The 18,092-nt window shown below is 44.3% G+C and overlaps 1 protein-coding gene across 1 annotated transcript in view; it reads left to right on the plus strand.

Moving 5' to 3' along the window:
• Window positions 1-18,092, plus strand: part of dnah5l (dynein, axonemal, heavy chain 5 like) — a 352,990-nt gene that overhangs the window by 19,460 nt on the left and 315,438 nt on the right. Inside the window, exons 8-13 of the mRNA XM_068006271.1 lie at window positions 1,406-1,507; window positions 4,185-4,371; window positions 11,523-11,688; window positions 16,282-16,375; window positions 16,534-16,632; window positions 16,722-16,903. Of these exons, the coding sequence (XP_067862372.1) occupies window positions 1,406-1,507; window positions 4,185-4,371; window positions 11,523-11,688; window positions 16,282-16,375; window positions 16,534-16,632; window positions 16,722-16,903 (830 nt within the window). The remainder of the gene's footprint in view (window positions 1-1,405; window positions 1,508-4,184; window positions 4,372-11,522; window positions 11,689-16,281; window positions 16,376-16,533; window positions 16,633-16,721; window positions 16,904-18,092) is intronic.

The raw sequence follows: 18,092 nt of genomic DNA on the forward strand, positions 1-18,092 counted from the left end.
GAATTTACTGTGGCACTTTTTGTGAACAGCATTTGCCATAATGAAAAGACGTCACTCGACCCTTCTAGGTTGTAGAAATAATTGATTAATAAAATGCTGGAAATTACTGTCAAGGAATGTTATTGTACAAATGCCCACATTCCTTTCTCTGCAATTTTACCAGAGTTATTACCCTGTTTATTTTATTGGAGGCACTAACCCTTTTTAAATAGTGGAGGATTTTATACAAATGTGTTAAGCTTTCCTACAGTAACATAATTTCTGGTCACTTTCCCTCAGTGATTTTTTTTCAATGCTTGCCATGCCAAATTAAACATTAAAGCGAGAGTTTAAAAAAAGTGAAAAATAAAATTTATGCCTGACACCATGATAATGTGTGTGCGAGAACACAACAGATATCTTTGTTAAGCTTAGTTTGACATGATAGGAACACAGGTAAGAGCTGGAAAAACTCTTGTGAGGGAGGTGGAAAGCAGGTTTGTATGGAGTGGAGTCTGCCACAAGAACTCATATTTAGTAAAACCAGAAGAAATTAGGCTAACCAAAAATAAGCACTTTGTGTATTCTTATCCCACTAAATTTACATTATAGTCACGAACAGGAGTTGGATTGCTTTCTTTTTGGCTTTGCTTTGTTTCCAGCAATTCTGCTTCAGTTGAATCAATGGATGAGTACAGTAGAATTCATTCGGTTGTTAGTGCTCTTAATGCTAGTCCTCGTTTTGTTTTACTCATTTTAAGGCAAAAATTAGCACACTAAGCAGAGTGCTGCTTAGTCTGTACAGACACTTTAAACAACCGAGTCACTCACTGTTGATAAGAGATTAGCAACACTATGCTCAAAGTACGATTTTGATTTGAAAATGAATAAAACAAAAAGAGGATTAACGTTAAGAGTTCTAACATTTTGAGTGGAGCATCAGGAGAGAGGCTGAGCAGCTGATTAATCAGTTGCTTAAATCACTGGTCAGTGTTTAGCATTGCAGCTCAGTAGACATCAGTTTGTTATAGTGATCATTTGAGCTACTGGCCAAGTTGGTCACCATAACGGAATTCTTTTGTAATGATCTGTGCAGAAGATAGTGCAGTTTTCTTGACCTTTCAGACATCGCCGTTCTTTAATAAAAATAGAACATGCTGGAAATATATAGGCCTATTGGCATCTGAAAAGAGAAAAGATTGATTGATGTGTTGGTCTCCCTTTATCAACCTTTTTGATAATTGTTTTTTCTGCTAAATTGGTTCAATCAATTAGGGTGGCACTGCATATAAGGGTTATTGTTAGATATCATTCGTTAAAATTTTAGATTGTCACTAATTTATGAAGCCAATATTTATCAAAATAGTTCACTATTGACCTTAGTCAATAATGTACATATGTACTTAAAAGGCCTTTTTCTGTCCAGGAGGTAAATTTCGGCATGCTTAATTGCTCTGAAGAGAATCTACTTCAAGGGCTGGAGAAACTTCTTGCCAATATAATGGTACCAGCACTGCGATCTCAAGAGGTAACCTCTCCTAAGTGATATCCACGGCAACTATGGTCACAGGCTTTTTCTAGAATCATCCCAATTGTAACTTTTAGTTAATCTTCCTCTTTGCATGGAAGAAAAAAGTAAATTAGGTAGACAGGTCTTGCTCGCATTTTATGGAAACTATTAAAATGCAAGTTTATGTATGTTAAAGTAAAACATATTAGTTTATAAGGCAAAACCATCATCAACTGCAAATTATTTCTGGATAAACTGATGCTATAATGACATCAATCTTTCAATTTGATTGCCAGCAACAACTTGTAGTGAACCACACTGACATCTACTGTGGGCACAGAAAATGAACCAAAAACTGAAGGAAACCTTCCCAAACTAATGTTTGTGCAAAATTTCTTCTGTCCTCTGTTAAAATAGTGGACAGAGGATTGTTACACAGGTGCACTGAGGGTTTGTCTGTTAATATCGCCAACAGTAATTTCCAAGCGTAAGAGTGTTAAATGTTCAGTGTCTTTACTGAAGAATGAAGTTTATTGCAAGGTGAACAAATACACAGATACCAACTTCATATAGGTTAGACAAGTAATATGTTTTTTTAACGGAACAGAAGAAAAAGTTTCCTATTTAAACTTTTTATTTATTCATTTTCGGGACATGGGTGTTGTTGGAAAGGCTGACATCCAATGCCCATCCCTTGCTGCCCTTGTGAATGTGATGGGCCTTTTTCTTGAACCGCAGCAGTTTGTGTGGTGAAGGTGCTCCTACAATGCTGTCTGGTAGGGAGTTCCAGGATTTTCTCCTAGCGATGATGAAAAAATGGTGATATGTGTCCAAGTAGGGATGGTGTGTCACTTGTAAGGGGGCTTGGAGGTAATGGTGTTTCCATGCACCTGCTGCCCCTGTCCTTCTAGGTGGTTGAGGTCATGGGTTTGGGATGTACTGTTGAAGAAGCCTTGGTGAGTTGCTGCAGTGCATCCTGTGGATAATACACACTGTAGCCACGATACGCCTGTGGTGGAAGGGGTGGATGTTTAGGTTAGAGGATGAGGTGCCAATCAAGCGGACAACTTTGTCCTAGAAGGTGTGAGCTTTTTGAATGTTATTGCAGCTGCAACCATCCAGGCTAGTTGAGAGTATTCCATCATACTCCTGACCTGTGCCTTGTAGGTGGTGGAGAGGCTTTGGGAGGTGGGAGGTGAGCCACTCACCTCAAAATACCCATCTCTGACTTTCTCTAATAGCCACGGCATTTATGTAGCTGGTCCAGTTGAGTTTCTGGTCATTGGGGGATTTGGTGATGGTAATGCCATTGAATATCAAGAGGAGGTCGTTAGACTGTATCTTGTTGGATGGTCATTGCCTGGCACTTGTGTGGCGCGAATGTTACTTGCCACTTATCAGCCCAAGCCTGGATGTCGTCCAGGTCTTGCTGCATGCGGGCACGGATTGCTTCATTATCTGAGGAATGGAGATGAACACTCCGCAAACAGTCCCACATCTGATGTTATTTTTGGGAGAGTTCATTGATGAAACAGTTGAAAATAGTTGTGCTGCTCTGAGGAACTCCTGCAGCGATGTCCTGGGGCTGAGATGATTGGCCTCCAACAATCACAACCATCTTCCATTGTGCTAGGTATGACTCCAACCACTGGAGAGTTTTCCCAATGATCCCCATTGACTTCAGTTTTACAAGGGCTCCTTGGTGCCACACTTGGTCGAATGCTGCTTTGATGTCGAGGGCAGTCACTCTGACCTCACCTGGAATTTAGTTTTTTTGTCCATGTTTGGACCAACGTTGTAATGAAGTCTAGAACTGAGTGGTCTTGGCAGAACTCAAACTAAGCTTTGATAAGCAGGTTATTGATACGTAAGTGCTGTAGAATAGCACTGCTGATGACTCCTTCCATCACTTTGCCGATGATTGGGAGTAAACTGATAGGGCTGTAATTGGCTGGGTTGGGTTTGTACTGTTTTTTGTTATCTTCCTGTTATGCTTATTGCACATTGTGGTTCAGAGGAGGACTCTCATAGTGCCAAACATGGATACCCTCCTCTGTTGCACCTTTTCCAGCTGATCATCCAAATAATCCTCATTGAAGGTTGATGTTCTGCAAATACTTCCATAGCTGCTCTTAAATCCAGAAAACAAACCGCAATGTTAAAATGGAGCCCTTTAAAAGCAACTGTTCAAATGGTTCTCTGCCTGGTCCATTCATTGCACTTCCTATGTTCATGGAAAACACACTGGGAGCAGATTCAAATGATGATAATATGCTGACCTTGCTGAATCCGGTGAGTTCAGCTCCTGTTTGCAGTGCAACCATGGATCGCGGGAGCATAATGACCCTGGCTCTATTTTTGCTTAGATTGTTGAATCGATCCTATCCTTTACATTTTATAGAACCTCTATAAAATGGAGCTCAAGTCCAACACCAGTGATTTGTGTCCAAGTGCCTCATCTCCTAGGTTGTGGGCTTTTGCACCAGTGATCAGTACAATAGATTTTATAGTAAATGCTATCAGCACTGCAGTCATGTATAATTAGACCAGGAAATTGTATTTTAGCTAAAATCCAACACATACTATTACAATGAAAGGCTTGAATACAACTATTTCTCTTTAATTTTTTAAAATTCTATTTAGAAGAGCTTGTTAATAGTTCTAACTTTTTTGTTATTTTCCTACAAATGAGCAGAATTGGGGATCTGTTAAAGATGGACTAAAGAATGTGCAGATTCAGGAGTTCCTTGAGTCCTTAGACAAATTTGTAAGCAATTTGTCCTCTGCCAGGAAGAATATGGAGCGCCAAGTTATTCTTGCAGAGGTGCCTATAGGCTACAACCTTGACGATCTGCACAGTCCCTCAGACTATTTGATTGCAGGTATTAAATATGTTTTTTATTATTATTGTTCTAACTTTCAGTTTTCAACTCTATACTTCTAATTATTTTCTCTTTTTAATTTAGGACAATTTAATGTAACAATATGAGAATATATATATATATATGTTATTTTTGTTTAGTAAATCATTAATTTATTATGGATGATTTACATTTCAACTTTGTCCAAGTTTTCCTGAAAACTCAAGGCTCCAAAATATTAACCCTTTTATGTCTGGGTAGCATCATTAAAGCAAAATAAAAAAAATTGTTTTGTTTTTAGTCAAAGGATACTGAACATTATTTAGTGGTTCCATACCTATGAATAATTCTATTTAATAATATTGTGAGAAATATACAGAAAGTTACTTTGGGGTAAACTTTCATCCCACTGTTAAGATGTGAGCCCAGAAAATCCATGGTCATTATCCCAGGATAGAACCTTCCACTGCTTACCAGTCAGGTTGGTAGAAGGGCACCTAATTTAAATGGGGCCAGTGGGTGCCTGTGGTACTACAGACACATCTCTGCCATCTGCCTGGCTGTGCAGTCAGAAAATCTGATGCCCACCCACCATTGCGGAGAGCAGGTAAAAGCCCTAGCAAAAGACCCCACTACGTCCCTGCTTGACCCACTGTGCAAGGGGGCTGATCCAATTTTCTTTTCACCCTTACCTGAACCCTCCCCTCACCTTCCAATAGGGCCCACTTGCATCCATTTAGAGGCCAGTAGCTTCATCTCTTTCTGCATATCAGCCTCCAGAAACTCCCAGTGTATGGAGTCCTGGCACTAGCTCTGACTTCTTGGCGCACTGCCATAGAGCCATAACCGAGCATAGGGCCCAAATCTTTAGAAGTGGGAGGGACAGTTAGCAAATAAATAAAGACAAAATTTACATGTACGTCCCTACCTGCTTATGTTGACGTTTCAGGGACCATTCCAATTTTATGGATAGAAGCGGTTCCCTTTGAATTGACTTGAATCTGACGTGAAACTGAGCATGATGGGGCACGGGTTAGATGCCAGGCCAGCTTATTGTTACAGGCTCAGTGTGAGGAAATCGCAGTCCAAGGTGCTGAAAGTAAAGCTCCTGTCTTAGGTGTGAATATAAACCTTCTCAAACCCCAAATAATCTATAGGAACCCTGTCTGAACTTGTTAATGTTGAACACTGTGGGGCGATACCCGCCCCCCCCCCCCAATCCCATTATCTCTACCTATTTACTGCTGTCCTGAGGCCCTCAGTGAGAACAGGCTGCGATCCACTCATTGGGCTCGATTTTAGGAGGGAAGTGGGGTGGCAGCGGGGGGGTTGACCTCTGAATTCAGGGTGCTCCGCACGTAATCGCAGCCTAATTGAAGGCACTTACTTTGGCTTCCGGGTTTCACGCTGGAAAGCTGCGCAGCGGGCGGAATGCGCAGCCGCATCATAGGCTGTCAGTTGGAGGAGCCCTATTTAAAGGGGCAGTCCTCCACTGACTGATGCTGCAGAAAGAAGCCAAAATGACAGCATGGAGCAGCCCTGGGGGAAGGCTGCTCCCAGGTTTAATGATGCCTCACTCAGGTCCTACTGGAGGGGGTGAGGAGGAGGAGGACAGAGATCTTCTCCCCGGCAGACTGGAGGAAGTGGCCTGCCTCTGCCACCATGAAGGCCTGGCTCGAGGTGGCAGAGGAGGTCACCAGCACCACCAACATATCACGCACCTGCATACAGTGCAGGAGACGCTTCAATAACCTAAGTGGGTCAGCCGAAGTGAGTACACTTACTCATTCTCCTACACTCCGTCTGCCACATCACCGCCCCCACCCCACATCTCCTTCTGCACTGCCAACACTACTCTATCACATCACTCCTCATACCCACTCAAAGCTCATCCTCATCGTACCTGCACTTACTCACCTCGCCAGTACTCATCCCACCACTACCACTCAACCCAATCCTCATACAATCTCATGGCTCCGTCTCATACTCACCCCCTCATGCATCTCTTTCACAGTCAGCTTCAGCCAACCTGCCACTACCTGTGCTGCAGCCACAGGGCATGCATCACATATGTGTAGTAGGAAGCGTAAGGCAAACGTGTTGTGAGCATGAAGGGGATGCACAAGGGTGTTTGAGGGTTTGTCATGGTTTTTAATTATATTTGATTTCTGATCAACTCACATTACATATTATATTGTCACCACTACTGCCACGTCTTTGCAAATCTTATCTGGTTTGTGCAATAATGCCCTTTCCTGAGGATCACCATGAAGACCCACACCTGATGCCACCCATTGTGTCACTGCAGAGTGGGTGTAGGTGTATTTGCAGGGCTCTTTTGTGCAGACGACTGAGAGATGTCGGCGATGGCCCTGGTGGCACCCTGGAAGGATGCGGAGGAGAAGTTGTTGAGGGCAGTGGTGACTTTGACAGCGACAGGTAAGAAGATGGTGCCCTGGCCAGCCGGGAGCAGCTCGGCATGAAGGAGGCTGCAGATGTCCACGACTACATGTCGAGTGACTCTGAGCCTCCGTGTGCACTGCTGCTCAGAGAGGTCCAGGAAGCTGAGCCTCGGTCTTTAGACCCTGTGGCGAGGGTAGTGCCTTCTGCGACGCATCTCTCTCTGCGGTTGCCCTCCCTCCTGCTGTGCAGGTGGATGTGTCACAGCACTGTGTTGTGGAGCTCCACGTGTCAGAGGTGGACGGCTTGGCCGGCGAGGCTGGTAATGCTGTTCATCGAGGAGGTCATGACTGCAGCTACGGCGGCCCCCGTCCGGAAGATGTACGTTTGAGGGGTACCGCAAGGTAGGTAAATGTGTCTGCACACCGGGGTTGAGGTTGCAAGTTGGTGAATTTTATTGTTAGGAGGAGGGTGGTGGAGGCCAAACTTTGTCCAAAGTGACAGGGTGATCTCCTGTAATGATTGAGGGTCTCCTCCCACAACCGGGGCTCGAATTTAGCAGGCCTGCGGGTTCCCAGCGGGTGGTCCTCCGGGAGCGTCGAAAACGCGAACGGCGAAATTAGTGGGTTGCCCGCGCGATCGTAGCAGGCAATCCACTAATAGGATCCAATTACCTGCTCCTCCGGGGTCCACGGCGCTGGCCTGCGCGTCGGTCGGGCTGCGCATGCGCAGTCCGATCTGTCAGCTGGTGGCTCTCTAGTTAAAGGGGCAGTCCTCCACTGACAGATGCTGCAACCAATGGGACAAATTGCAGCATGGAGCAGCCCAGGGGGAAGGCTGCTCCCAGTTTAATGATGCCTCACCCCAGGTATCATCAGATGGGGTGAGGAGGAGGGGGAGGACACAGATCTTCCCCCCGGCGGGCGGGAGGAAGCGGCCTGCCTCTGCCACCAAGAAGGCCTGGCTCGAGGTGGCAGAGGGGGTCACCTGCGCCACCAACATATCGCCCACCTGCATACAGTGCAGGAGGCGCTGCAATGACCGCAGTAGGTCAGCCACAGTGAGAACACGAAGTCTTTCCCCTACACTCCGTCTGCCACAACACTGCCCCCACCCCAAATCTCCTTCGGCACCGCCAACACTATTCTGTCACATCACCCTTCATGCCCACTCACACCCCATCCTCATCTTACCTCCACCTACTCACCTCGCCAGTACTCATCCTGCCACTAACACGCGACCCAATCCTCATACAATCTCATGGCTCCATCCCATACTCACCCTCTCGTGCATCTCCCTCACGGCCAGCCTCACTCAACCTGCCACCACCTGTGCTGCAGCCACAGGGCATGCATCACATATGTGCAGTAGGCAGGGTAAGGCAAACGTCTCGTCAGCATGAAGGGGGTGCACAAGGGTGTCTGAGGGTTTGTCATGGGTGTTACCCATATTGAATTTCAGAGCCACAAACAGCACACATTATATTGACACCACCACTGCCATGTCTCCGCGAATCCTGTCCATTGTGTCCAATAATGCCCGCTCCTGGGTATCACTATGAGGACCCACCACTGATGCCACCCATCGTGTTACTGCAGAGTAGGTGCAGGTGTATTGGCAGGGCTCGTCCGCGCAGACGACTGAGAGACATCGGCGGTGTAGCCGGCTGCACCCTGGAAGGATGCGGAGGAGAAGGTGTGGAGGACAGTGGTGACTTTGCCAGCGACAGGTAAGCAGTTGGTGCTGGGGCCAGCCAGGAGCAGCTCGGCATGAAAGAGGCTGCAGATCTCCACGACTACATGTCGAGCGAATCTGCGCCTCCCTGTGCACTGCTGCTCGGAGAGGTCCGGGGAGCTGCGCCTCGGTCTGTGGACCCTGTGGCGAGGGTAGTGCCCTCTGCGACGCGTCTCTCTCTGCGGTAGCCCTCCCTCCTGCTGTGCAGGTGGGCGTGCAACCACACCGTGTTGGGGGGATCCACGTCTCTGCGGTGGACGGCGTGGACTGCGAGGCTGCTGGTGGTGGTCATGCTCTTCGTCCTCCGAGGGTGTCTACACACCACCCAACTGGCAGGTGTTGGTCTGAGGGGTTGTGCAGGGTAGGTGTGTGGGTCCTCGGACTGGGGCTGCGGTTTCATGTCGGTCTGTCCTCTGGCTTGGCCGGGGGGTGGTGGGGGGCAGGGGTTGCCCTATGTGACGCGGTGGCCTCCTGCTTGGGTGAGGGCTCTCCCCCGTGGAGCGCACCTTGGCACCTGCCACAGGCTGCTGGCTGCAACACGCCTGGTTTGAAGGGTCCTGTTTCCCCCAGTGTGGGAAACTGACTGCTTTGAACCTAAAATCCCACACTTCCTCTTTTGACAGCTGCTTCAGCTCATTAACTGACCACAACGAGCAAGTTAAGTGCTCTCAAGTGGAACCCCGCTGGCTTTAATTGCCTGCGGGATTCCCACCAGCGGGGCTTTCGCGCGCAGCCCCGCACGCCAGCGCGGTACCCGGAAGTGGCCGGGATTTCGTCCGAATCCGGTCACGTGATCGGAGATCGGGATTTTCGGGGCCCCCCCGCTGGAAACCCGCAGGTAACCCGACCCTAAAATCGAGCCCCCTGTCAAATGGACCTTTGCAGCTGCTACAGGCTGGTGGGTGCAACACGTCCATTTCAACTGGGAGTATTTCCCCCAGTATGGAAAACACGCTCAGTTGAGTTGAAAATCCCACCCCTCCTAAAATAGCCTACAAATCAGATCTGCAAACGACCTGAACTATCTAATTAATTGGTTTAAGTGGGATCCCGCCGGCTTTAATTGCTGGCGGGAGTCCCACATGCGGGGGCTGCGGCGCATCTAAGCCCGTCACTGGGGGACCCGGAAGTGGGCGGGTTGGAGCCGGGCTCCGGACCCGCCCCAGGAATCCCTGGTTTTCAGAGCCCCCCGGCCATGAACCCACCGTCACGGGCATCCGAAAACCGAGCCAATTGCCTTCCTGAGCCGCCCTGCCTCTAGCTCGGTGCCATTATCTCCAAGTCCTGATTGTCTGAGAGCAGAACTTTACAGAGAGACAGCAGGTCGACTGGATCCATGAAAGAGAACACCTCCCACCAACACGGTCCTGAACGGGGCTTCATCTCTAGAACCTTGCCTGCAGTCGCAGGATAAGCGAACAATGTCCAAGCCTCAAAACCCTGCCAACATAGTCCGAGAGAGGGGCTGCAAACTGGAGGCCAAGAGTTGGTTTCCTCAAAGTTTGGAGAGTTGGCGGAGAGCCTGGGGCTGTTAGCCGGTATCTCTAGAAACCTGCATAAAGCTCGAATCGGCACTTAGCCTGCAGTAGGATAGATGCAATAAAAAGAAACGATAGGCAAACGTGTCGGGGCTGTAGTTTCAGGTTGCTCTCCAGCACTGTGAACTGAGGTACAGGAGCCAGGATGGAGTTTGGAGTTTGCCACCCCAGGTCGGGAGTTGAGCACTGAGTGCGCTAAAATCGCAGGAGTCAATATTGGGGTCAATTTTAACTCCCCGAAACTGGCATTAACAGGACGGTAAGAACCTCAAAATGGGGCTGGTAGACTTACTGCTCTGTTAACGCTGATGCTCTGGCTGCCACTATCTTGAAAGAGGTCCACCCCTCAGCAGCCGCTGTGCCCGTCTGAAATTGGCAGTTGGCCTCTTACCAAATCAGGTTCGATAGAACTCCGATTACAATTTTAAGGGACAGTTGATGCACGCTCTGCCCATGTGTATCGGCATTGCGCAGCCTAAGCAGCGGCTACAACATTTTTTTAGACTTGTATTTTTGTGGAGCCTGAAGGAGCAGGAGTGCCCCTCCTGGCTCCACAGAAATGACGGCCAATACTGGCCTGGGCTCACCCCTCTCGGCCTCACCTCCTCCACTTCTCAGGACCTACCTGTAGCTGCCGCTGATGCTCCCGCAAACTAATATTCCTGGTGCCCAAAACCGCTGAGCTACCTCAGGACGCCCTTTTGGCGTCCGCAGCTCGCCTGTCGGATTCAAATGAGGCCCGGGCCTCAAAATCATGGCTGCCTCTTCACCGCTGGAACGGGCAGCCAGCCGGCACGCTGCACTGGTCAGCCACCCAAAAGTTAAAATTTGCCCAAATCAATCTTCACACTGGAGGATGAAGGAGTTTGCCAGTCCATGTCGATATAAGCGGTAAGCCACATAAACCTTTGATGCTTTTAGGGATTTCAAACATTTGTCCACTTAAGTAGGCCAGAGTTTATGTCGATATCAACATAAACATTAAGTTTTTGGTTTAAATGTACGGAAAAGGGACTGGGACTTCACGTTTTTGTTGACATACGTGGAATGTGGAGATAAAGTGGTTTGGGATAAGTGGATAGGACTATACAAAAAATATTGTTTCATGTTTAGTGCCTACAGAGAATGAGGGGAGTGGAGAAATTGGTGAGAAAGGGAAATTTACACTTTCAAACATATAAATTTTACCTTTATTTTTGGAGAAGTATTATTATAGTCAGGTGGAATAGCACAGCAATTCTGACAAATCAATATTGTATCCCTCATGTAGAGGGTAAAATGTAGCTCCACTGCCAGGTATTTAAGGATGCTTGCGTTGTATTTTTTTTACACTTTACATGGTTTCTTGTGTAATCCATAGTTAATGGTACCACTTCAGGTTCCTAACAGTTGCAGCCCTGTTGTTTCCAAATGGAATTGAGAGTTCTTGAATATTTTTGCATTGATATTAAAATTCCTGGAATAAATTAAGCTAAATTCAAATTACTTTTTAACTTCTAGCTACTAACACTGAATTTATGGAGCAACTTGAGGGAGTGCTGATGTCGTGGACTAAACAAATTGAGCAGGTCTTAGCTGAAAGTGAGCAAATGAGAAAGGAAGCTGATGATATAGGTCCCTCTGCAGAACTGGATCATTGGAAGACCAGAATGGCAAAGTTTAATAGGTATATTTTGATATGGTTCCAGTTCATTCTGTTGCCCAGTTAATTGTTACCAACTATTTATCTTAACTTTGGTGAATATCTAATGAAGAATAGGACTGAAAGTTATAAAGATAAGTGTAGACAGGGATGCATCTGAAGTACCTCAGTGCTTTGAGCACGGGAGTGCTGTATTATCAGGTGCATAGGTCTGAGGCATATTTGCCTGTTGCACACTGAGCAGATCTGTACACATTGCCCCTTCATATAGAAGCCTGCGCACTTATCTTAGCAGTCTATTCATTTTAAGGCTCAAGCCCCAATTTTTATGTTACTGAGAGGTCTTGCCCACAATTTTACTGGAGTGACTGAGCACACTTTATTTGCAATGGGTTCTTCAGGGGAGGCCTGTCCCAAAATTTGCATTTTTCCTTTTTAGATGGAAAATGATCTATAGGGAAGCGGCTGACAGGTCTGAATATCATGACCTAAAGTGACCGGCTTGATCGAGAAAAAAAACAGGATAGCAGAGGAAATTTTCTTTGTGAAACCTCCCTAGTTTATCTTCCTGAAAGTGCACTGCATACTGGAACTTATAGAAGCTTTTTGGACCCACTAGTGAAAGCACTCATTCTGTGAATAAACATGGTTAAACTGTTCTTCTGTTATAGGCCACACTTCAAAACAAAATACACCTCAATTCTGTGATTTCTATGGCAAACAAAAATGAATCAATATTTCTACCAGGGACAATGCAGAAGTCCTGTTTAAACTCTTAGATGGCCCTTTCCTTCCAATTGTGCCACCCTGCTTTGTTTGATCTCCAACAGCCAATCCATAAAAAGGGTTGTTGTGCCATTTTTCTGGAAAAAATGTTCAAGTTCAGGCAGGAGCCTTTCAATAGCTGCTGGTGCTTGAGATCCAGTCTGTGACGCTCTCAGCATGTGGCTAAGTCCAACAGCACAACAAAAATATTTAAATGAGTTGATCTTACATTATTGTGCGAGATCAGCTCAGTGTAGCAGAGGGTGCTGGGATTCCATTATTTGCCCCTGTGGTTCCAGGCTTGCAGAGACCCTGGAAATCTCATCTCTGAAATACAACTGGCTAGGTTATATTATAATGTTAGATGGATATCCTAGAGCTTCTAGCTCATTTACCTGAATAAAGCAATGAATTCCCTTTTATCTTAGCAGTTTATTCATTTTGTTTTGAAGTGTGGCCTATAACAGAAGAACAGTTTAACCATGTTTATTCACAGAATGAGTGCTTTCACTAGTGGGTCCAAAAAGCTTCTATAAGTTCCAGTATGCAGTGCACTTTCAGGAAGATAAACTAGGGAGGTTTCACAAAGAAAATTTCCTCTGCTATCCTGTTTTTTTTCTCGATCAAGCCGGTCACTTTAGGTCATGATATTCAGACCTGTCAGCCGCTTCCCTATAGATAATTTTCCAGTTTTCTAAACAAAATACACCTCAATTCTGTGATTTCTATGGCGAACAAAAATGAATCAATATTTCTGCCAGGGACAATGCAGAAGTCCTGTTTAAACTCTTAAGAGTTTGTAATAGTTCCACCTGTAGCCAATTATCCTCAAATAAATACTGCATTGTATTTTTAGAACTTTATTTTATGTCAAGATAACTGGCTACAGATGGAATTATTACAAGTATTGCCTGAATTTGATGTAATATTCTACAGGTATCTAAATAATCAGGTTTAACATTACCTACTTGGACTTTATACTTAATTCTTGTATGTTGAATTATTTCATTTGCCTTGTTAATATCTCACAAATAGTGTTTCTTCCAAATCCTCTTCCAGTTTTGATCATATCCAGTGTTTTGGAACTAATATGCAATACCTTACATAGGGACAAGAGTAGGCTATTCAGCCCCCCAAGCTTGTTCCGCCATTCAGTTAGATCATGGCTGATCTGCATCACCACTCCATTTACCCACCTTTGTTCCATTTCCCTCAATACCCTTACCTAACAAAAATCTATTGATCTCTATCATAAAAATTTCAATTGACTCACCATCCACAGCTTTTTGGGAGAAAGAGTTCCAGATTGCTAGTAACCTTTATGTGAAAAAGTGCTTCCTAATTTCACTCTTAAATGAATGACCTCATACTTCCTCACATGAACTCCAACTGCCGTAGTTTTCCTCACTCACTCCACGCTGTTTATTGTGCCTCCTAACTTAATATCATCTGCAAACTTGAATATACAACTCTCTATTCCTTCATCCAAGTCATTAATATATACGGTGAAAAACTGAGGACCCAGTACAGATACCTGGGGAACACTACTTGTTACATCCTGCTAATCAGACAGCGAACCCTTTATTCCCACTCTCTGTCTCCTACCTACCAACCAATTACTGACCAATGTTACAAGGTTACCTCCAATTCTGTGCGCTCTAATTTTTGCCAATATTCTCTTGTGTGGAACTTTATCAAATGCCTTCTGGAAGTCCATATAGACAACATCATAGACACTCCCCCATGCATCAAGCGAGTGACCCTGTCAAAAAATTCAACTAGATTAATTAGACCTGCCCTTCACAACTCTCATTGATCAACTGATATTTGTCCAAATGCTTAGTCACTCTGTCTCATGATAGATTCCAGTAACTTCTCCACAAATGATGTTAAATTGACAGGCCTGTAGTTACCTGGTTTCTCTCTCCCTTTCTTAAATAATGGAATGACATTTGCAATTTTCCAATGCAAAGACGCAATTATCTAAAATTCTGAATCTAGAAAGTGTTGGAAAATTATCACTAATGCGTCTGCAATTTCCTCACCTACTTCTTTTAATACCCTGAGGTGAAAACCATCAGGTCCTGGAGATTTGTCTAAAGTCCAACTATTTTCTCCATACCCATTTTTTAAACTTATTTTAAATCCACTAAGTTCCTCCCCTTGATTTATTTTTTGGTTCTCTTGTATTGCTGGTATGTTATCCTATTCCTCCACTGTGATAATAGATACAAAGTACTCATTTAACAAGGCTGCCATTTTCTTATTAACCATTATAGTCTTGTCTGCACAGGTCTTTAATGGGCCCACATTCCCCCTTACCATGCTTTTTATCTGAATGTATTTATAAAACTTATTGCTGTTAGCTCTGAAATCCCTTGCAAGTTTTTTTTTCATATCCCCATTTTACACTCATTACTTTCTGTGTATCCCTCTGTTGCTTTTTACAGCTTTTCGGCTGCTGCATTTTCATTTTCCTTGCCTTTTCTTTTAGCTTGATACTGTCTCTTACCTCATTTGTTGACCACAGTTGCTTAACTACACAAATGGAGCCTTTACCTTTTAGGGGTATGTATTAAATACTTCTTTGATTACTTCCCACTGTTTGTCTGTAGGTTTACCTATTAACGGTTCAGTCCAGTTTGCCCTGGGCAATTTATTTCTCATCCCTTCAAAGTTTGCCTTATTTAGATTTAAAACCCTATATTGGTGATTCTTCCCCTCAAATCTAATATCAAATTCAATCATATTATGGTCATTATTTGCAAGGTGCTCCCTTACCGTTAGATTGTTAACTAATTCTGGTTCGTTACTCATCACTAAATCCAGTATGGTCGGTTCCCTTGTCGGTTCTAAAACATATTGTTTCAGAAAACTGTCCCGAATACATTCTAAAAATTCATTGCCTTACCAGTTGAGCTGTTCTGTTTCTCCCAGTCTTATGTGAAAATTAAAATCTCCCATTATAACCACTTTATTTTTGTTACATGCTTCCCTGATCTCCGTATTTATACATCCCCCCATTACCATGAGGAGATCTGTAAACAACTCTTACCAGAGCCTTGCATCCTTTGATGTTTCTTAACTCTACCCGTACTGTTTCCACTGCCCAATCACCCTTACTGAAATCTCTTTTTCTCTGCTGCGTTAATTGTGTCTTATTAATATTACTACTCTCCTCCTTTCCCAATTTTCCTGTCCTTTCTAAAGATCCTATAGCTTGGAATATTTAGCTCCCAATCATGCTCAGGTTGTAGTCAGGTCTCTATAATGGCTACTACATCATACCCTTTTAACTGAAGTTGTGCTCCTAACTCACTTGTTTTATTTCTTATGTTACCTGTATTTGTGTACATAACTCTTATCTGGGTAAATCTCCCCATATATCCTGCTGGGCTTTCACACTTTTTGACTTAGTCTAGATTTTCCTCAATTTACTCTTTTTGCAAGGATTTGGGTCTCTCTCCAGTTTAGGTAAAGGTCACCCCTTACCTTGGTTGTATTCTGTTGTCAATTATCTGTCCAAATATTAAGCCCTGAAAATCCATAGGCTCAGAGCTCAGTGTAACAGCTGTCTGGAGCCCTTCAACGCTGACCCTGCCGGAATGCAACTGGGTCCCTGCAGTTTTCCAGTGGTTTTCGCCAGATTTATGATGGGAGGCTGGCGGAACCACAGGAAACTCGAGGCCTATGTATCTCTAAATCCATTTATGGAAAATCTCTGCCTCCCAAACAATTGTGCCATTCCACACAGTTTTGTATCAGCATCAAAATGAGGCTTTATGAAAATTCATACAATTGAATTTGAATGTACTTGCATCTTTCAGCAACTTTATTTTTTTTTAATTTTAGCCTTCTTGATCAGATTAAGAGTCCTCAAGTGAGAAGAGTGATAGGCATTCTTCAAGTTGCAAAGTCCAGGTCATTGAAATATTGGAGAGAACTGGTAATTTTCACTTTTTTTAATTGAGTTTGTTTAGCAAATATATTGTACTCTTTTTAAGAAACTGTGTACAGGAAAATATTAAGTATTCTTTCTTTTAGCAAGGTATTGCTCATAGACACCAATTCCTTGCAGTAATGTTTGATTTTCTTTTTTCTTAGGACAGCAATATTACTGATGCTGCCAATGAGGCTAAAGATAATGTGAAGTATCTGTACACACTGGACAAATTCTTTGGGCCTCTTGTGAAGTGTACACCTGTAAGTTGAAAATTTTAATTAATTCTACGCTACTGTAACATAATGTGTAGTGTAAAGAAAAGACATTTTAACATTTATTATTGTTTCAGGCCACCATGGTTGAACATATCCCCAATTTGATGAACAGTATTCGGATGATCCATAGCATCTCAAAGTATTACAACACATCAGAGCGTATGACCTCACTCTTTGTCAAGGTTACCAATCAGATGATTAGCACATGTAAGAGGTACCTCTGTCAGAATGTTGGAAAAATCTGGGCACAAGACAGGTAATCATGTTATCTATCTTTGAAGAATACAGATGTTTTTCAATGTACAATAAACTTTTTTTTAACTTAAATCTTTGGTGAATTTTTGTGCTCATCAAGTTTAGAAATGGGAAATTGAATTTTTTTTTCCATTTTGCTACTTAGTGGCAACATCAAAAATTCCAATATCAAGTATAGCACAAGTCAGATGCAGAGTGAAGCTCGCTCTGCTCTGCTGCAACGATGTGCTTAACCCCAACCTCAGAAGAGCACCTGCTGATGCACCAGTGTGAGATTTTCCATTTCCCACAATAACCTCCCTTGTGGCCCTTGACTGAACTTGACTGCTTATTGCTAAATTAGGAGCAGTTTTGAGCTGTGAACACATACCCCTCTAGGAAATGGGTTGAGACTGCCAAATTTCATCTAATGCCCAATGTGTGGTGCTGTGGCAGATTCGATACACCCATTTTTCTGAGTTCTTGATCCTACCCACCTGGTCAGTTCAAAGCAACTTTGGCAGAGTCATGGGAGCAAGTGCCCGTCCAAACTTTCAAATGCAGATAATGCATAGCTCAAGGAGACCAGAGGGACTGATGAAAAAATAGTGGGATTTGTAACCTTATGAAAAAGAATCTTAACAGAGGGTATTTTAGGCCTGAGAGGCTTAATAAAATCAATATTGATTTAATCCGTGTTGCAGATGTGATTATGCTCAGGGAACCCAATATCTCTTGCCATAAGAGCAACCTTTTGCAGTCACTTTTGTCCCTTGTATCCAGATTCTTACAGGAACTCCTTGAACACAGTGTTGCACTTCTTGGCGTAAGTGCCAATGTGAGATCTCTGTCCCAACGCTGCCAAAGTTTGCAGGGTCAGGGGGAGGTTACACAATTTTTTGGCCAGCTAGGGGCACACTTGGGGTGCCCTGCCTGTTGAAAAGGCTGTATAATCTGGTGAGAAGTTCTGAGCAGGGGGAGAGGGGTTGTTGGGTCTACTCTTCCTATAGGAAATTTGTATGTGCTCCCTCAGCCGTCATAAAAAGGGGGTCCGTTTTTAAATAAATACATTTTTAATCTTTGGGGATCCAGACTTGGGACCACAGTAGTGGTCATCGCTCACACCAGATGGCTGCTACGCATGCTCTCACCAGGCGTACCAATGCCGACCCTATATTGGGTCCCTAAGGAGGCCCGAGACATTAGAATGA

This window comes from Heptranchias perlo, chromosome 2 (assembly GCF_035084215.1).
Source record: "Heptranchias perlo isolate sHepPer1 chromosome 2, sHepPer1.hap1, whole genome shotgun sequence".
NCBI classification, from domain to species: domain Eukaryota; kingdom Metazoa; phylum Chordata; class Chondrichthyes; order Hexanchiformes; family Hexanchidae; genus Heptranchias; species Heptranchias perlo.